The sequence below is a fragment of the Eleginops maclovinus genome, chromosome 3 (assembly GCF_036324505.1).
Source record: "Eleginops maclovinus isolate JMC-PN-2008 ecotype Puerto Natales chromosome 3, JC_Emac_rtc_rv5, whole genome shotgun sequence".
In the NCBI taxonomy this organism is placed as follows: domain Eukaryota; kingdom Metazoa; phylum Chordata; class Actinopteri; order Perciformes; family Eleginopidae; genus Eleginops; species Eleginops maclovinus.
In genome coordinates, this window is record NC_086351.1 from 16880382 (window position 1) to 16902345 (window position 21964).

At 39.3% G+C, this 21964-nt stretch overlaps 1 protein-coding gene across 7 annotated transcripts in view; it reads left to right on the forward strand.

Moving 5' to 3' along the window:
- The window catches only part of cobl (cordon-bleu WH2 repeat protein), a 63033-nt gene that overhangs the window by 1496 nt on the left and 39573 nt on the right, over positions 1-21964 (forward strand). For 3 of the 7 annotated variants that reach the window (XM_063879316.1, XM_063879317.1, XM_063879323.1), the window contains 6 exons: positions 11208-11402; positions 13838-14048; positions 16904-17132; positions 18971-19015; positions 19803-19891; positions 20217-20288. In XM_063879316.1, coding sequence (XP_063735386.1) covers positions 11208-11402; positions 13838-14048; positions 16904-17132; positions 18971-19015; positions 19803-19891; positions 20217-20288 — 841 coding nt within the window. Of the gene's footprint in view, positions 1-9971; positions 10116-11207; positions 11403-13837; positions 14049-16903; positions 17133-18970; positions 19016-19802; positions 19892-20216; positions 20289-21964 lie in introns of those variants that run through there. The other 4 variants (XM_063879318.1, XM_063879321.1, XM_063879320.1 and 1 more) reach the window with 4 other exon arrangements.

A 21964-nucleotide genomic window follows, 5' to 3' on the forward strand; every position in this document is an offset into this window, starting at 1 on the left:
TTGTTTAAATATGTTATTTCCTTGTGTCCTGCTGTCATTAGGCCTGTCACGATATAAACTGTTCCGTAAATAATTGCGATAAACAATATTCTTGACATTTTAAGACCATTTTGTGCCTCTGATGTAAAATAATATTATGGCATAAAAAAGTGCACGCTTTCAACGAGCAATTTGCTTTTAATTCTTAAGATTATGCAGACATTGAAATTGGAATGTGAAAACACAATTGAATAAAACTTAAAGGATAAAACCACACAAAATACAAAATATATAATGATGTTAGCAAAAAGTGTTATAATGGTAGTTAAGAACCCTGTGTTTTTTTCTCGCATCAGGTTTAAGTAAAAAAAAAATCCATGAATGGCATGACGTACGATAATCACTAATATCTTATTGTGACGGGCCTTAAGACGACTCTACCTTTTTTATCCATCATGCATTAGCTCTTCTGGACCCTTTAAATACATACAATTACACTGTACTATGTGTGTAGATAAGACTCAACAGAAGTGTAGCGCAGATAATAATTGTGTGTTCTTAGCAACACGAGCTTGGTGTCATACCGTTTGTTTTGATGTTCGCTCTACTTCTACTACCTCTGATCTTTCAAGTAAAGGTCCCTTAAACCAGATACTCTTAAATACAGTCATTTCAGACACTCAAGAGCTTCTTGGCCAAATTACAAAGTGAACCGGTCGTACAGTCAGCTGGCAGTGGACCCGAGATGCCTTTTTTATCCGGTCAGTGTGTGACATTTCTGTCCACATAAATTACCATGACGACTCCCTTTGTGTTGTGATCTCTCTTTCGTCATCACACAGTGAGTAACTACTTTACTGCATAGCCCTTCCTAATGAAACACAGGAAATAAAACATTCATGGAGTCAGTGACAGTTACACACGCAGCACGATGACTAAGCAGACGAAGGTGAGATTTGTTTGTACCTTGCCATTGAGATCTGAGCTTGTCTTTGTGTGACAGTGTGTTGATGTCTAGAAAGCTTGAGGGTGTACTTCAGGAGTGGGGAAGCCTGTACCTTAGTTCTTAGTTTCATCAGCCTCAAATTAAACCTGAAAACAAAAAGCTCGGCCCAGAGATCAAATTTATCAAAACATTTGGATCAAGACATGGCAGCTTTCTTTCTCCCGGGAGGCAAAATTAATGTCATTAAAAACACTTTTTAATGTATTTCTGCTTCTTCTTTTTTTACTTGTGGCACCTGAAATGCCCCCGATGTGGACCTGATCTTGATAAAATGTTGGGCCCGTTCAGTGAACTGGAGGATGGCGTATGGTAACTGCATTTAAATTACAGTACTGTCTGCAGCCTCCACAAGCCTCTGAGCACTGTGGTGTTTCCCTCTATATGTTTGGACCCTGTGTGTGTGCCTATACGCTTGTTTGTGTGTTGAGTGAGTTTTAGTCCTCAAGGCTCCGACTAATGTGGTTTTGTTACCTTCTCTTATTTTTTATTACCCACTTCCAAGAGGAAGCAACAGACTAATACAAAACAACTGAGGGAGAATTAAGAAGGAACTGCTCAAATGAACTCACAGATATCCTCACTTTAAAAAAACATATATTCTGCTTTTCTGTTTGTCTTCTTAGAGGCACAATCATGTGTGCACATTAAAACCTTGTGAGTTTATTTTGGTCACATGGTCCAGTCCCTATGATCATCGACCCAGACCCTGACTAGACAAACACATGAGTTGCTATAGAATACAAAACAATAAAAGCGTGTTAACATCCTGCTTTGTGTTGCCATCTGCCTCGCTGATGGTGGGTCAGACATGTTTTACTTTAAATGCATCTGGTGTCTATTTAGTTTTAAAACTCAACCACAGGAAGAGCGGGCTGGCAGATTCTGCAGATAAATGCAGTATGGGATTACATATAACTGTCTGTTTATCCTTAGTACACACCCAGAGATAATTACTGGCTACCAACTGTCCTGTTAGCCTGTGCACTCATGAACACTGTGCAAGAAGGGATATCAACACCAGTTGCTAGCTGCAGTGTAAATGCTCATCAATTTAAAGCTGTGCCCACTAGACTAAGATGTCAGTCTCGCCCTTTGCATGGTTTTTGAATGCCATGTGTTTCTGTCAGTCCATACTGTGTGTCTTAAAATACTCTCAGGCAGAGGCACTGTACGATAATGGAATCCCTTAGTGTCTTTTCCTGCTGAGGTCTCAAAATTATGGGACATTGAAGATAGATACATACCCTATCTTTCACAAAATCTCCATTTAGAAGTTAAGGTTCATGCGGTCAGCCACAAGCTCAGCCGTGCTGACTCAGGGATCTCCCTCTCTTTTTTTTCTGTTTTTCTTGAAAGCTGTATTGTGAAGGAAAATGTTTTAGTGAATGTGGTCACATCTGGATATTTAGGGTTATTTTTATGATGGGTTAAATGTAACTCCTGTGAAAGCAGAGATAGGCACAAGAGAGAGTATGTGAGGCTATGCATTGTTGGCAGCAGTACAGTATGGATCTGGTAATGTCTGCCTGCACTTCACAGGCCGGGCCATCCCGTTTTTAAATAGAAAGGGAGTGGATGCAATGCTTCCAAAAGCTTGTTCAGTATGGATAGTAGCCTGAGCAAAGTACACACTTAGATGAAAAGAACACAGTTTAACCTTTGCTCATTTAAAGTGTTTAATAAGAAAGATAGCATAAGACTGCCTTGCTTATTCATTAAGTAGTTAAAGGTCCTCTATTATGCAAAATGCATTTTTTGATGTCTTTTATACGTAAATATGTGTGTAAGGAGACTCACAAAGTGTCAGAAAATACAACCCTCTCTCTTTTCTTTCTTACCCACATCTCTAAAAACGGGGGTACAAACGAGCTGATCCAGATTTGCTTCGGTTATGATGTTGTATCTGAAATGTGGGCTGGCTTTACATTGAACTCCTGGCAACGTCCTGCCCACGTGACACGTCCCAACCTATCATCTACAATATACAGTCGCGAGTCCCCTCCGCAGCACCTCTGTGTGTCTGTGTATTCAGCAGGATGTCTGCAGAAGGGACTTGTTGTATGTCACTGCTCTAGTGGTAAACACTGAGAAGTGTTTCAGAAATAATGCTTGATGTGGTTTTGAACATAATGTGGGGTTTGATCACGGCAGCGTTTAGCTGAGTATCTTCTCAGGTAGAAAACTTTCTCAGAGGAGAGAGAGCTGCATGACGCTCCAAAGGGGCGTGTTCAGCTTCAGCTCAGCTCAAATTTAAAGCAACAATCACAGAATCAGCACTTCAGGAACAGGGCTGAAATAGAGGGGTATGAGGCATGCTACAATGGGTGATCTGTTTGTTATTTTGAGCAAAACACTTCACAGACAAGTTTTGTATAGATATTGCCCTACAATATATTGTTCACATATAGCATAATAGGAGACCTTTAAGTAGTTAACTCTTATTTAAATATTTCCATTACAAACATTTTGTGAGAACTTCCTCATCTTTAAGCAATGTCATTAACAATTACAGCAACATCTAGTGAGGTTAACAACGAGCTCTGCACACAAATTAAAGCAGCACAGGCTCTCTGACTGTATTTACTCCAAAGCCGTGCCATGACACATCGGAAACATTTCAGACATCTAATCTGGCTGTATTAATAGATTGTTCTGCTCCTGAAGCCCCACTACATTTACCAACCTTTATAATGTTTGTCAACCTCTCTCTTTGGTGAAATAAAGCTTCAGGTCACACCCTAACTACAAAGTCTGCCTCGATCTCAAGTATCTAGGTACAGTGTATCTGAACTGTTATTTTGCAGCTGTTATGGGCTGCTCAGATTTATTTCTGGAGTCCTGCGGTCATATGTTAGTCACTGTATGGTATGTGGGTTTGTCAAGAGCGGAAGACAGACGGATCGCATGTGTGTGCGCACAGATTGGACGGACTCCTCTCACACCATCTGATGGGCCATAGCAGTGGTATCGCCTGATAACGCAGAGAAGGTGGAGAGCACTTACTGTCGCACAAGTTGTTATGGTTTTGAAGCTTTTTAACACCTCTGCTATCGTCTTTATAGACAACTACTCAGTGCCACGGTAATCAGCGACAGGTGTCATGTTGAAACTATGGAAACCTGGCTGTTATTGAGTTTTGGCTTTCTATTAAAAGGGCATCAATGAATGCTAAGAAATGTATGTTTTGGTTAGTTGATGATTGGATGTTAAAGAGCTTTTGCTGTCTCTGTAAGAACTGGATTGGGTGGGGAAGACCTGACATATTTTTAGTTTAAAGGTTCCCACTTATTTGCGTTTTTCAAATGAAAGGATCCTTGGGTGCCCATGAGTATCACCCATCTGCTATAGAGCAACAATATCTGTTTTTCTTCTTGTTTTCCAGCCAGAGCTCGAGCTAATTGAACAACTTGCTTAGGGAATAGTGAACTAATTATTATTTCCTGCTGTTCTGTTTCTACATTCCATCTCTCCTTCCTTTCTCCACCCATCCTCTCTTTTCTATTATCTTTCTTGTTGATCTCCGACCATATGGGGCTTTTTGCCACCTGAGATTCGCTCATCCCGCCCTCTTACCAGCCTTCATTATCCCTCCTTCCCTTTTCTCCTGTTTTCTTCCTTTACATCAGCCTGTTTGCCACCCACTACATGTCTGCTTGAGCTGCTACCTGGTGCCACATTCATACCTTTTTTGTCTTGTTGTACTTACGCTGTAAATGCTTATACTACTGTATGTGTCCTTCCTCAAAAACAGGACACCAGGAAAATGTTTTAAATTAAAATTACTTGACTTAGATTCTCAATCCACATTAAGCTGATTTGAAATGTATATAAGTTTAGAGTGGCTAGAATTTGACATGTAGTGTTAAGAACATTAAGAAACACATGTTGAATTTTATTTAAGTCACTTCAAATCTACCTCCATCAATAAAGATGGTTATTAATGAAATTGGCTAAATGGCTTCAAAACAACCCAGATGTTAAGAAAATAATGAATAATTAAATTTGAGAAGGACTACAGAGGTGTCAGACATACTTAAGATAAGATAAGATGTACCTTTAATGATCCCTGTGGGGAAATTCAAGAGTTTATGCAGCAACAGATTGAGAAAAAAAAACCAAAAAAACCAGCACAGATTCACACAGGATATGAATTAAAAATAATAAAAACAATATTCAGGTAAGTAACGGTTTTAAAACAAACTGTTAGAACCGAAAGTAATTAGAATTGATGTACGCTTACATACATTTGGAGTCTGTATATAATTGATCAAATATACTGTATATATTTTTAAAGCTTTCCAGACAAAAGGGAGAACATGTCTTTCCTATTTTTGGACAATGATTATAATCATGTTTTGTGTTAATGTGTCACTGGTCAGAAGAGGACAGGATGGCTGAGAGGAGGAGGGTTGGGTGTGGTGTGGTTACACTAAGTGGATTTCTCCTTTTTTAAGTAGGTGTGAAACAGATACTGAGGGATCCCAAGTTGCTGACTTACTCTGGCTCAGATCATTGTAAATACATCCTGAACGTAAACCCTTTTAAATAACTGGAAGGACTGGAAGCAACTCTAATTGATCCCAAGGAGTAAAAATTAATTTAGCAGCTGAGGTGCACTGTTGTCTTGTCTCTCCCTCGGGTTGTTATGCTACTGTTACTGACTCGGCACTCCTGATCAACACACTGTGCTAACCTGGCACGGATGGTATGGTGGACCTGGAGTACAGACTGTCTTGATCATTGAGCAAGTTCTCTTGGCCTTACAGTTGGGTGGTAATATGAGCATCAAGGCATATGTTAAATATCTTGTTGTCCTATAGCGACTGTAAACAAACCCTTAAAAATGTCCCCTCACCCTCACATGTCTCTAAAACAGAAAGTCTTTCGCTTTCCCAGCTCCTCTCTCCTTCCCTCTCTCTGGGTCACTGTGTGCATGTGTCTAAAACCAACAGCTGCTACCAAACTGAGGTCTTCTATGCAGTCAAGTGGTGTAAATATAGGTTGCCATGGGGACACCATGACACCAAAGGGGGCATGCTGGCTATGTAGCAGGACAGAAGGGGAGTGGCTCAGGGTCCGGTGTGTATCATTCACAATGTGTCCAATGCACAACACTCAAGTGTGCACACAGACAAGTGTGTGTTTGCTTCCATGTCAGTGTGTGTGTGTGGGGTCACAAAGTGGCACTCAGGGGTGAAACGTGCTTACTCTGTGGTTGTTTCTAGTGATGCATATCACTCTAGGTTTTAAGTTATAATAAACTGAGGCCATTTTCTATAAACACATTTATATATCATTAAGCAATCTATGAGCAATTAGCTAAACATCTTCTAAAAGGACATTGTTTGCAGTATTGCTTAACATAGTTTTCTCTTATGTTGCAAAGTTATATTCTTTTAAATGACTGCAATACAAGTTTTAAGTTTTCTGGGATGAAATTAAAGGCAATTGACCATTTTGATCGCTTAAAATTGACTTTTACTTCCCTGTATTTTTCAGCTTTGACTGATAGAAGGTCCTTCTATTCTTTCCTTATTCCAGAGGGAAATAACAGTATGTTTACACATCTTTTTGCCTTGTTCTATTCTGATCTTGGGGACAAACATCTGTAAAAAGCTGCACAGGAGATATTGATTTGTTTTTATTTCTCAGAATGCAAAAAACATGTCATTCTAAAACTGGGTCAGTGTGTGATGTGTGTGTGCCCTAATAATCTGCACTGTTCCAGCTGGTTGTCTTCATTAGAGGATAGTGGCTCTTTGTTTTAGGACTCCTATTGTCTCACACTGAACAACAGACTCATCAGATAGGAAACCCGAACGGGAAATCTGAACGGGGACACGTCTGACTGCCTGTCTGTCTTAGAGTCTGTCTCTCTGCCTGATTTACTGACTTGATGGGTCTGCGGCTCTAAATCATCGTTGGATTGACTCCCATCTGCACCAGACTTTGTTGTTGAAAGTATATTATACTGTAGGTATCAGTATCAGACCGACCATTTTCCCCCAAATTGTAAGTGGCTCCTTACCAAAGTGATGAAAACATAATCTGAAAATGCTATTTCTATGATTGAAGAATGGGGCTAACATAAAAATATTGCTCCACAAAAAGTAGGCCACTTGTAAATGGAATTTATTTTGGTGGTGGTTTTGCTGACAGGGCACAGTTCAGAGCATAAACTAAAATATTCCATTATTTTTATAGCCTTGCAGAGTGGGAACTTTTAGGCCTTGTTTCCATGGCTGGGATAAACGCAGTATGGGATTACAAATAACTGTCTGTCACGTACAGTTACTTCCTCTCAAAGCAAATCCTTTAGCTAGTCTCCTGTGTGTCTGAGCAGGGTTATGTCATTTGACTTGTCAACTAACAACAGTAATCTGAGTGTGACGTTGATGGATTTGCATTTTAAATGCAGTCCCACGCTGTTTGCTGTGCTCTTGCCAAAGCTATCATTTAAAAGTATTTCATTTTTGCCTACATCCTGGAACCATCGGATACCTTTTCCATCTCTGTCTGTGGGACTTTATTGACCCTCACACACCCAGGCTTGGCAAGTAATTGATCCGAGTCAGCACAGTAATAGTAGGGTCAGGGAGGAGGCAGCCTTGAGTACACACACTCACTCTTACTGCAGTTAGACACACACAGACGTGTAAACTAATCTTTAAAGAGGTTCACACAGACAGCAGGAAGACTTGCTCGGCCTCTTTATAGGTCTCCCTGTAGAGGTATAACAGTCTATAAACATTACACTAGTAGATACTCTATTCATTTATTAGCAATACAGTGGTGCAGGGATGAGGTATTTTTTTTAGGCCGACCCGGAAGTAAGCTGTGCATGGGTTCCCTCAACAAAAGCAATGCGATTCCTCCATAGGATTTTAGAATATTGTAAAAAATAAGATCTGTGGAAAACGAACCTGTTTGATAAATACACGTTTTGTTCAGCTGGATAATCTCCACATGTCTATGCTACTTTTATAATTTTCGAATCATAAATGTAATCGCCAGAAGCAAAATGCTAACGTTATGCTATAAACGAACTAGATGAGTACAGCAGGGTCGCACGACTTCAACGTCACGCCAACTTAAGATCGTTTCAACTGACTTTGGCGCTTGCATATTTTAACAAAGCTTTTCCTTTTAGCCACACTGAATTTAACTAGAAGTCATGGCTGTGTCAATTACCAGTCTGATATCGTTTTACAGGAGTGTTTACATGTTCGGCGTAATGGCGTACAATGTCCTCGACAACTTCTGTAGTCCTATTCAGCCAATTGTTAACAATCATTGTTTTTCAGACACGTAAACTCTTCAAAAATCACCAGTGGGGGGTGTCACTGCAGATGTATTTAATGTTGTAGAACAAAATGTGATCCGTCTCTTAAATGTGTGTCAACCACAGACCTTATTTTCAGCTATTTTCCAAAATCCTACGGAGAATCCCATTGACTCTGAAACGAGGGAACCGGAAGTGGTAAAATGCTAACTCACTTCTGGGTTTTAGGATTCGTTCCTGCGGCACTCTATGAATGGCATTTGACAACAACCAACATGCTTTGTCAGACTATTATATTTTTCATCACTAAGTTTGAGTACAAATATTTCCTTTTACAATCAATAATTGTGTTTATTTCGCACTGTATTTTATCTATTCAAAACCTTAGTGTATGCCTTTTTATGGAACCTTCCATTGCTCAATTCAATTTGTTGAAGCATCCTTTCAATAACCTCTCTGCAGGGGAAGAGGATATCAGTCAAATGTATGTTCAATGAAATACAAACATCTGCATCTCTGCGCAAATTTCTCTTTGTGGGCAAACCACAAAACATTTAAATATATGACAAAAACGGCCCAAATCACCCATTAAACCCTGCAATAAGTTAACTACATGTATAGTTGCTGTTGTACCTAAACTGTGGACCACAAACTCAACTTACTTTGCTCTCTTTATTGTCTATAGCACACAACTCACATGTTGTCATGGGTTTTGAGACCACATGAGTCTATAGCAACTGTTAGCGCTTTGAGATGAGTTCAGCATCTGTTTGTTTGGATTCCTCCTTTTGCAACTTTTAGAAAAAGACATGTTGCTGCTATGAACACCTTTCAGATTTAAAAGAGGCCAGGGAAATAAAGATATCCTTGATAATGCTGTTTAGCCAGGTGAAAAGAACTGAGAGGTTCCGAAAGGTCCATTAGTAACGTGTGTGTGTGTGTGTGTGTGTGTGTGTGTGTGTGTGTGTGTGTGTGTGTGTGTGTGTGTGTGTGTGTGTGTGTGTGTGTGTGTGTGTGTGTGTGTGTGTGTGTGTGTGTGCTTGAGCCCATTTGTAACTCGGCCCCTGCAGCAGATCAGCACTTACTGCCCCCCTGTGCCGGAGCAGGGTTTCCTGCTTCTCCTTTATTCTCACACTCTGTCTGTCTCTGTTGAGGCTCGCTCATTCTGACTCTGTGGGAGACGAAGCTTTTCCTAAAGGGGGCTTTGTGCGAGTCGGCAAGAGGGAAGGAGAGAGAGGAAGAGGGAAATGTAATGGTGAGACAAACAGTGAGCGAGAGGGAGAGGATACTAGCTGACTGTGTTAAACCTGGACGAGGCCCAGTAGCACGGATCCACAGAGCCCAGTTCTGTTAACCTTTGAAGGAACAGACTGACGAGAAAAACAACAAAAAAAACACCACCCTTATAAAGGTCCTCATTCCTCCTTTTTGGTCATTTTTTTCTTCATTTTTTATGATTAAACTGCGCTTTTAGTCAGATCACAGTGCAGCTGGTGATGAGTGATGATCCACTCTGTGATTTGACAAACCCAAAAATATAGTTGGTCAGTCCCATGATGCATCACCCACTGAAAACACTGTGCATTGCATAATGAGTCAATGACATTATGGGTGTTGTGGGCGCGAGTGAGCTGTTAATGGTTAACTTCAGACAGGTTAGAGTCCGCTCACTGCGCTATGTTCACGTGCATTCTCCCTTCAGTCAGCAGGAATACCTCGTAGGAAACCTGGCTGATACGCACATTCTCCCTGAGAGTGTGTGCCTATTTCGTAGAACCGGATTTATAAACAGCTTGATATAAAGCTCTTTGGGAACACTTATTCAACACAAGGACATTTTTTTTTGATGTGAGTGGAAATCTTCTTTTGATATCTAAAGCTAATATCTATGCTGTGAATACAGAGAGGGAGTGTGTGCTATAGAAAAGCTGTTTGTCATTGTTAGCAGGGTGAAGTGTTTGATTCCTGTCCAATCAGCTGTCTGTGTCAGGCTAAGTAGCCCACAGTTCATGTTGTGCCGAGGTCAGGTGTGCAGATAGGAGCATTTGGTCCCCGGCATGTCATTGACATCTGCCACATCCCCACCCATGGGAACTGTAGTTTGTGTGTGGTTTGCTTTCTGGGTATTTTTAGTTTTCATAAAACATTTGTGCCTGGAATGTACTTCAACCAAACTGCTTCAATAGTTTTAATTTCTTAAATTAGGACTTGATCAGATGTTTTCAGTCGCTGTTTTACTAAGGAAAGGACTCTTAGTTGACCTAATGTTCACGTTGAAGTATTACTTATTGATAAGATTGTCCGGTCTTTAAATAAACAGCTCAGGTTTGGAAGAATAATCAAATAAAGGGAGGCTGTTCGTGTTGAAGTAAAGGTCATTAACAATTTCCTTTAGAAAGGTTTTTGAAAGAAACATTTGTTATGAGTAATTAAGAGTTATTTTATAGAGGGTGTTATTATGAATCATTTAATTATTACCCAGAGGAATGTTAGGAACAGATTAAATAAGCCGCTGCTCAGGGATCACATTGAAAATCAACAGGATTGGCTCAGCATATCTGTATGCTTTTATGTAAGCTTAAGTGAAGAGAAATCTTGTGTCACCAACAGAACCAGAACCACGGGGTCTGTTTAACTCGACTGAACTCAAGACAAACAAAAATGAGCCACATGTTTTTAAATATTTGAAATTCTTTGAATGAATAAAAGTGAGCCAGGATGTGCATCAGATGGATCATGGCTCAATAAGTGTGTCATGTGTCCTTCAAGGATCTGATAACGGATTGATTTGTGCTTCCTAAATGTGATACATGTAATAAAAGTCAGATCTTTACCCTGCCTTAAGTCCTACATTGAAAACCCAGGAGAATGTAGGAAACTCAATCCAGCATCTGAAAGTTTGAAATGTTATCCTCTAATTTTCTCATTGTCATCTCCCAGGAGGAGGATGAAGGCCCGTGCCCCGCCCCCGCCGCAGGTCCCTCTTCCCGCCCCACGCCACATCTTCAGAAACGTTGTACCTGATGGGGGAGGGACATCTGACATGGACGCCAAGGAGAACGTGCTGAGGCCCACTGTGGATTTACAGCTCACCCTACCACAGGGACACCAGACTGCTATAACTGAGGAGGGCAGGTGAGAGGGCAACCCGTCAAACTCTTCATGAGTTATGTACAAAATTAAGAGACCACTTCAGCATTATCATTTTCTCTTGTTTTATTATTTATATGTATGTATTTGAGTTAAATGATTTTTTAACATTTTTTTTATTGTATTCTATAAAATACTGACAACATTTCTCTGTGTTAGAATTCAACGGACACTGGAGTGACTGCCATACATGTAGAGATAACGATTTAAGAAACATTTGGAGTGGTCTCTTAATTTTCTCCTGAGCTGTAGGTGAAGGTGAACAATATGAAACAATGTGCTGACCCGGCCTGTTTGGCCAGACAAACAGAATGAGACCAGTCTGTCGGTTCTAAGTCTGTTTTGGTTGCTGTGCCAGTGGGGCCTTGTCAAGGGTCCCATTCTCAGTCTCAGCACAAGCTTCGGCTGGGATAGCTGCCAGGCGATGGCTGTCCTGCCAATGCTCCCTGCCCCTGATGAGGTTCTCTCCTTTGGGGCAGAAAATCAGGGAAGCATCCTTATTACAGTATAACATGGTGGTCTTTTAGAACCATAGACAAAGTTTAGGCCAGTAAGCATCACTGTACTACTTTGGACAAGTTGTAAAAGTAAGTAGTTTCCCTTTTCCTACTAAATAGAGAAATTCCTACACTAAAAGTTTTTACTAACCACTTCAGATGGCCTAACATTCCTTAAATCTATTTATAGGTTTATGTTAGTATTGTCACCTTACTCTAAATCATGTAGGAGCATAGAATGTATGATAACACATTCATACTTCAGCTGTTTATGCCTCATCTACTGACAACATTGTCGCCTGGGATAGTTCATATCTTCAAAGATAAAATAAGGTCAATGTGCCATAAACTCACGTGTCATAAATATCCAATGCTAAATAGCAAAATCACCAACCATTAGAGTAATCAATTCATTATGTGAGCATTGAAAGTTGGCAATAGCTACTTTCAATACAGCAGATGATATGCCTTTTGGATGATCTCAAACAGATATCCCTGTAGTGCCACTCATCATTATTCCAACATTAATAATTGCAGTTAAGCAGTAAAGTTAGGTAGGAATGAAGAATAATTGGCTCTGTATGATGCCTTAAAGAAGTTCCTCTTGTGAACCATGGGGGGTTAACAGGTTGACAAGTTGTTTTTGATGAACATACAATCTTTAAAAATCATTTAAAGAAGCACATAGTGACACAGGACCCCAGATTGTCATCTTAGTTGTAGGCTGGGTCCATTTGTAGTGACCGTCAGTGGTGTCCTTTGTAGCGGTATCTCTCTCGGTTGTGTCATCTGATCTGGCTGTTCCCAGAAAACATTGGAGACTGTCCCTCGGTTTCTTTATCTGAGGATTGACAGGTAGTACTGCAGGCCTCCTCATCAGCTGCACCCCCACGCTCACAAACGGACACACAAAGCAACAAAGCAGAGCTCAGAGCTTCTACCGTGGCTTAATGGACACGAGTAGTTCATCATAGCACAAGTACTCAAGCCTGTCATTATACCTCTATGCCACTTTGTTCTGTCCCTGCCTTTTTATTGTTCATGTCTAGATATAAACCATGCAAATTAAATCAGAATGTGATAAGGGGCTTCTCTGCTATCTGTGTTTTGGGGCCTTTTTTCCAATTTCCCTGCCTAAGTTAGACCATTTTATACAACTTCTTAAAAAATACATGTATTAAGACAGATGTTTTTGAAGATGAGAGAAGCTCTTCTTAATAAGGTGTTACGGTCGTATTCAGCTTTTTGTTTAGTTAACGTCAAGTTGTTGCTCAAAACAGCATTTTCTAAATGATGAGTCGACATTCTGTTGCAGATAAACTTTGTTTTGTCATTATAATGATATATATTTTTGTGGGATTTCACAATATGGACATTATAAGATGTTACATCCCGTCATCATCATCCAAAAAACACAAAGTAATTATACAAAATAATTAAGACAAAAATACACTTTTACACATCATCATTTTTTAAAACTTTAGTATATCTGTGAGAACATTTTAGGAATGAACTCACAGCAGGATCACGTGACTTTTGAGTACCTCTTCACCTTGCCTGAACATTTAATATTTCCTTTTTCCTCATCTTTTATTTTACCTACTATGTTCTAGAAGCAAAAGCCAACACTTTATGAGCGTGTATGTGCTGTAAAATCATTAGCACATCCTCCTATGGCTCGCAATTTATTCAAAAATCATGGTATGAGCCACGGTGTGCCTGTTGATGTTTAAAATCCTATTCTCTGTGTATCAAGAAGTCTTTTGTTGTATCAAGTAATTACTACTCTCCTAAGCAGAACAAAAGCTAGCCAAGTTTCATAACCTTATCTTTTTCTCCTTCCTCTCCTCATCTCCTCCTTTGGTTGTTTCTACCTCTTTCCCTCCTCCCCCTCTCTTTCACTTCTCCCCCTCCCTCTCTCAGTAAGGCGCTGATGGACCTGCTGGTCGAGCTTTGCAGCCGTCACCACCTGAATCCAGCGCTGCACACCCTGGAGCTGCTGTCGCCCGAGGGCCACTCTTTGGGGTTCAAGCCCAACGCGCTGCTGGGCTCCCTCAACGTGGCCTCCGTCCTCATCAAGGAGAAAGTCTGGGAGGAGAAAGTGGTGCGCAGACCGGCTCCAAAAGTGCCACAGGTGAGTTACGGCGGAGCCTGATACCTCCATATGGACGTTCATTTTGTTGTGTGTGTTTGTATTAAGGATTTTGTACAAGTCAAAGCAAATTGGATTGTCGGGCTAAATTCTCATGTGTTTATGGACAGCTGATGTTTCAACAAATTAGAGTGGACATCCCTACCTATGTTTTTTTGTGATTGTGCAATTATTTATAGTCCAAAATGCAAATGAAAAACCCTTCATATAATAGTTGGCAGTCTGCAGTCACTATAGCTCCTTACCCTGTGGCCGTATGTAATGTCCGTCCCCTCTCTACCTTTACCTCTGACTGCTGGCAGAAAGCAAGGCCAGAGAAACCTGTAAGGGCTAATGCTAAGGTAGGAAGACAATTGGGATTTACTGGCCTCGCCTGACTTTGGACGTGGTTCTTATGCACCGTTTTTTCAGTGTTAAGTGTGACTTTTTATCATCTGTTTTGTTTTCATTTCATTGCAACTTATTATCCTATACAAACTTATTTCTAATGCCCTCTATGCCTCTCCCGTTTTCTCTGGCTCTCCTCTGCTCTCCTCCTACAGTTTGAATATTTGATGAGTGCCTTACCTTTAGTTACCATGCATTATTTCTCTGCTCTTCTCAGGGCTCACTGGCTGTTCTCTTTCCCTTTGACCCCACCTGGCCTCTAGCCAGAGGATGACGCTATTTCAGAGGCTACTGTCAATCATCCTCTTTCTCTCTATTTTCATTGTTATCCTAGCTGTTAAAATGAAATTATTTAACAGTGAGATTTAAGATTGAATACTCATTGGTCAGTACTAGAAACTCAATGTTGAACTGCATTTGACTAAAGTTAAAGGTCTTGCTAAATTGATATGAGCACGTTAGACAACATTTTATGACTTGAATCATCCCACAGAGGGGACATTTTAAAGGGGTCTTTGCATTTGAGCCATCCTAGGGTTAGGAGCAGTGGGCTGCCATTTACAGCTGCAGAAAAAATTAAGAGACCACTTCAGCATTATAATTTTCTCTTGTTTTATTATTTATAGACACGTCTTTGAGTTAAATGATAAAAAAAAAAATGTATTCTATAAACTACTGACAATTTTTGTCTGTGTTGGAATTCAACATTCACTGGAATGGCTGCCACACATGTATAGATAAAGATTTAAGAACAATTTGGAGAGGTCTCTTAATTTTTCCGGCCTAAAGAAATCTCAGTAAAAATACTATATAATTTGACATCAGTAATCAGTGGCAGGCAGACTTTAGCTCAGCAAAGCAACAACAGCGTGACACATTTCCCTGGTGAAACAGAAATAGTTACTATCACATAAAGTGCTTTTATGATAGCATTTCAATCAAATCTAAACACTGTTTTTGGATATTACTGTTACAATTGTAATGGTTTTCAACTTCCTAAATTGGTGCAGTTGGCTTTTCTTTTTTGACTGAAACTCAAAAGGGTTTTCATGAATTTGAAGCACCATCGACACATAACAATGAAAGTCTCTCAACTTGAAAAGTTGCAGAGGAGGCACTAACTGACGAGGCATTTTATAAATTCTTTACTTCTGAGTGTGTTTTTATAGAGGCTGTCGAACCACTCAGTGAGACAGCTGTACAGCCTTGTTCTCAATAATAGAACACCATGGGATGTGTAGGACGGACAACCTTAATGCTGCCCCGACACACACAGCCTAGATCACACATATATATTTACACTGATATGCAGAAACACTTCCTCATCTTTAGTCTTTTAAATGTGCCTATTTCAGTCAGCAACCAAAGTCTAACCCTAAGTTAGCCATTGTTGAAGTGTCTTTTCCTGGTTTGACATATTTATTGCTCTCTCTATCTCTCCCTGCCGCTCATCTTCCCATGTTTGACACTTCACTTCGAAGAAATATATACCCCAATATGTATTTTTACATTAACTATGCATTCTACTCTTTGGTTTCTATGTTCAAGATGTATTTGTTATTGTGATGGTAGTGAACATTTAACTGCCTAAATAATCAGATATATTACATCTCTGCTAGGTCAGTCGGTTAACTTTGATTATCCTTGTAAATTCTTATGAAGGTAAACCTCTTTCCTTTATTTGACTAAGGCAGATATCAGTGGCAAACCGCGTCTATCACAAATGGACCTTCTGTAGACAACCCCCCAGCTCAAGATTTTCGGGCGTTGGATGGCCATTTTTTATAATGTCCATCTTTTCACTGAATGGTCGTCTTGAAAAGGTTACTAGCAACAACATCATCTTCACCGGTTGCCATTTCGACGTAAAATAAAAACTACTATTGCTACTAGATCTTCTGCCTCGAGCCAGTGAACTAACGGGTCTTCTCGAACACCCTGGAACCGTGGGAAAGTCTGAAAGAATACGCCCATTGGCTACAAAACAATATATGATTGGTTGATCAAATTGTCAATCAAAACGTACGCTTTCATTCAGTTTAAGGGCCGGGGCATTCTATCAACAATATGGAATACCCTGGTTGAAGGATTAGGGTCCCAGAAAAATATCTGATTGGTTGCATTTTTTTGTAACGCAAAACCACTCAAATGGTTCTTGCATGGACCGAGAAAGACAAAATCAACATAACACTTAAATATTACAGATCAACAACACAGATATGAATCTTATTTATTCATTTTATTTAAGTTTTATTACATTTTATTTGTATAATTAATTAGATTTTTTATTTAATACCTTGAAGGCCCTGATGGTTCACCACTGGCAGATAGGTAGCCAGCAGGGGACCTCCACTTGCTATTCTCTCCACTGAATGGTGAAACAAATGGAAAGATTTGACCTCTTCCAGTTTGACATTATGTCTGTTCCAATCTTCCCTTCTCCGTGTCAGAAAACCGTGCGTTTGATGGTGAACTACCACGGAAGCCAGAAGGCAGTGGTGCGGGTCAACCCGTTGGTACCGCTCCAGGCTCTGATACCAGTCATCTGCGATAAGTGTGATTTTGACCCCGAACATGTCCTGCTCCTGAAGGACAGCATCAGTCGCCACGAGTTACCGCTGGACAAATCCCTGCTGGACCTGGGATTCAAGGAGCTCTACGTACACGATCAGAGTCTAGGTAAACCTCAACTGCTTGATTCCTCCTATTTTCTGTTTCTGTGTTACTGTTACAAATTCAGTCGATTTCAAATGACTTAATATTACACACAACATTCATTTCAAACATTAGCAGATCCATATTATTTATAATAAACTGATTATACATATGGTTTATGGGAAAAGTGTCTTTTTATATTATAATTGTCACAATTATTTTGAATAAAATCCCTTGAGGCGGATTAAATGAATTAAAAATGTATAGAGCACAGTCTTGCTTTATGCTAATGTCAGTAAATCAAATCAAGCAGAAAAAAGATGTCATCATGGATACTGATATGGGACTTTTCTCGTCCAGCCTTTTGTGTCATTTAATCTGAGGTTGTCCTGGTAATCAATATCATCCTCAATTATTCTAGCATATGATATAACTGAACCACAATGAAAAGACATGTATGAATCTGTATATAGTGGGGATTTAACTTTCCTACAAATTTGACAGCTTAATCTTTAACCGCCATAAAATGGCAGTGCTGGGGACATGAAGCAAAGGTTTATATGCATGGTAATAAAATAAAAACCAAGAACTTGTAATGTTTTTCATTCTCTGTCATGTGTACAGAACAAAGGGTGTGGTCCTGCACTATAGACTTTTATAGAAGTCTGATTCCCTTCCATCTACAGTAGACACATCATGTCCCAGGCCACAATAATTGTGATTGAAAATATTATCCTACTATTTAGAATATGCTTAAAATGGTGATAAAACTTACTGGAGTCACATAATTTCCTTTAATGACAAATAGGACTTAAACTTCTTTTTTTTTTAATGTAAAACAAGAACAAAATCTTAAATAAATCAGAAGGTCTGCATGCATAAATAAATATAATAAGCATTGTCTAAGACTGTTCTTTTTTAAATGATAATTCCTCTTTTTAAATAAGTCTATATTTTCAATTCTGTACCATATTGGCAACTTAGAAAGTATGTTTATAAAAGACAGACATGAGAGGATATTCACGTTAATCCCACTAATTAGAATTCCCAGATGGGTTCAGGAGGAAAGCCGATTGTCAGTTAGGTGACAAATAGTTTAACATCCACAATATTTAACTCACCTTCACCACCTTATACCAGAGTTTCTGTTCAAATCTGTGAAGAGGGTAAAAGACACTGAGGCTGAACAGGAGGCAGTGCACAGTATGGATCCCATGCAAATCCAGCCGCTAGCAGCTATGTAGACAGACTCCAGTGCTATGAGCCACAACACCAGGATAACATTGTATTCTGTTTGCTGTACAACATGGCATGCATGTTGAGGTAGTTATAAGCAAGCAGTCAATAATAGTGTAACGAGCAGCAACGATAGCCTGTTGAGTTTCCAATTAGACAATTTTCTAAATGAACCTTGGTAAATACATTTTATCCCTTCCGGGTGCCATGCTTGTAAAAAAGTTGTCCTATCTTGCAGAAAGCTGAGTTATGGTCTAAGATCTGATAATATGTTTCATTACCATAGTTACAGCCCACACCCACTGGTATTTATAGATATTGTGTTTGTCCCCGAGGCTGAGCTCAGAGGAAAAGCTTGTGGTCATTAAGGATTTATTCATGAACATTTAGAACCTTTACCAATTGCTGATAGTCAAATACTATAGCATTTAATTATATTTTCAGGACAGTCATTTTACAGTACAGTAAAATATTAAAATTAAGTCGTTAAATTTCCATATTTGTGTAGTGAAATGCTGCCCGCTGTGTTGTGTTGTTGCAAAAGTACAGATACAGATTTTTCTTTGGTGCAGGTCGGTTATCCATGATTGATTTCATTTGTTTTAAACCTTGATATGTTTTTCCAGTTCTCCAGCCTAAAATGGCTTCTGCTCCTGCTCTTAACTACTCAGGTATTAGTCATGATAAGTGTTGTCTGCCTCAGTGTTGCTAATTCCAACAAATTGTAGCTGTGTAACCCAATGTCCTGCTGCCTGCTTATCAATCCTGCTTTGTTGCTGTTCATTGGATGTTGCTTCTCAGCCATCTTTCTTCTAATGAATAATTTTACAGTTGAATGTCATTGTAATTGTTGTACTTGTCATAACATTATCAGTGCTGTTTACTCTGAAATGACTTATAGCTTTAGTTTGCCTCGTTTTTTTTAAAAATTTTTATCCAAACAACCCAGTAGTATAGCTGCTTGATTTCTTCTCATGGATGGTTTACCTTCCCTCCCTGCCCTCAAGCCAGCAGTGTTATCATGTCACATTCTTTCTTACTGATTTGTAGACTGAAGGTTAGATAGAGGAGCTCTTTCAGAAAACTGAAGCTATAGCGTCCTCTGCTGAGAAAACCAAGTATATGATTCTGTTCAGTTCTTGATTATTGAATACAGGTGCAGTATGTAGACCAACCCATAATGTTTTAAAATGACAAATTAGATCAGACAAATGCATTGGATATCATATGGATAAAACTAAATTAATTACACATGAGTTTTTTGACAGTGTTCTACTGACGCTGAATTCTGTTGTTGACATTACTAACAATGCATGCTGGGATCATGTCACTCACCTCTTCTCAATTCCTCATGAAGTTTTTCTAAGATTGAACCTAACTTCTTTACTTTCCTTTCATGACACATTGAAACTATCCTGTCCAACTCCTCTCCTTCTGCTCTTCTTTTTCTTTTTGCAGAGTCTATCCGCTCTGGTACTAACGCTTTGGGCAGAGCAGAGAAGAAAGGCGTTCTGGGTATCTTCCAGTTCAGCAAGAGGAAAACAAAGGTAAGATAGATCTCTGAAGCTGATATTTGTTGTCAAATTTGTCTATGTTTTTGTATTAATCTGACCCTTAAAAGCAAATTCAGTTTTATTATCATAATTGACATTGGCTATAAATACAGAATATTTCATACAAATTAAAAGCAGCATGAATGTCATCATAACTGTCAACTGTTAGCAGTGCCTCATTTGCACATGAGAAATATGAGATTGTGTCACATTTTGCAAACTAACCTTGAGTGGTGCATGCAAATAATACATATTCAGATTGATAGCGGCATGGCTGAACATTTGAATGCTGCATGTGAGTTGTGCCCTCCGTTTGCAGACAGAAACTACATCTATGGACATGGATGACTGTGATGATAGAGTTATCCAAAATACTGACACACAATCCGATGTAAGTATTCCTAACACATCTGTGTCCATTGTCCAGATGTGGCGAGTGAAATCAGAGACTGATTTGGTTTCTTCTAATCATATACTATGGGTGGACAGAATAACAGGAACATCTTTGAAATATTATACAATCCAAAACAAACTACTAACTAACCTCAAACATGAATTGGATCAATCATTCTGTTGCATTAATACAACAAATTGGACAAGCTAAAGGTGTGACTTAGGTCTGCAGATTTGAAGGTGTCCTGTTGTGTCCATTTCTTGCATGATTGCTGATACTCAATATAGTGGCTGTATCCAATGTCATTTTGTCACACCAAAGATTCTGTTGCTGTTGCAGAATTAAGATTTAAAAGTCTGCCATCATATTTTTATCAAGAAAAGAACAACAAATATTTGTTATTGTATACATCTGATGTATGCCTACCTTCCTTGGCAAGCAGGAGAGCAAATATATCAATGTTATCAATACTGTGATATGATATGAGACTATTTATCGTTAATGTGCCTTGTGTTGTCATTTAAACACATCACGTTTTATATTTTGAACATGTTATGGTGTTAACGTTAAATTAATTAGTTGTTTAAAGAATTCTGACATCAGTTGTTAGTGCAAATAATCGTATTGTGTTAGGACAGTTGAAACAATTCACATAAAAACTTCCAAAACTGTGCCATAAACTCACAATAGCCACATCTACAGTTAATAAAATAAATATTTTCAACTGATAATTGAGCTGTGATAATGTGCACTGATGTCGTCCTCCAGAGGGCAGCAAGTGTCTCCTGAAGCTTAGTCATCGGTGTATTAGCGCACGACGACCAGTGATGCTTTTTTTCCTCTAAATGAGTTCTGAATAACACAATGGATTTGGGGAATAAAGTTAAAAGAACTCGAAGCAGCCAATATGAATGGTGTTGACTACATTTGATAAAATCCACAATATCATCCCCATACAACTGATCCAGTGTGTTAGAGTAACGTACATCAATGTTAAACCAGATGATACGACGCTGCATCAAGCAGCTCTCTACCTGTAATATCTATAACTCAATCACGTTAATTTGATTTTGAAACCATGAACTTCAAGTCCCAAGCAGCCCTACATGGCTCCCCTCAGATCAATATGGCTTCTGATTGTATTATCTGGATAAACACTGCCCTGCTTTCTCTAGTTTATCCCCTGTTCCGTCAAGCATAATGCTTCTGGATGGACTACTCCACCCTCCGAGCTCTTCTTTCTTGTTTTATCTGGTACTTCGCACTCTATATCGTCCTTTTTTAAAGATACAACTGCAGTGATCCTTCATTGATCGTTTATTGTTACGGATCAGGAAATGAAAAAAAGTTCAAATGGCACAAGAGTATGAATTATGCATTCAAACTAGTGTGCAATTTGCTTTGAAATATATTTGTAAAAAACTGAGTCGAAGCCATTTAGGCCTATTAATTATTATTGCTATTTCTCAGTCAGGTCACTCTTTCCAGTGGGCTTTGATGCAGCTGGGCTTTTTCTCTCTGATATTATTGAGTTTTAACCGGGGCCTGTTATCAGACCACACACACACACACACACACACACACACACACACACACACACACACACACACACACACACACACACACACACACACACACACACACACACACACATATAGACACTCAGTGTTATC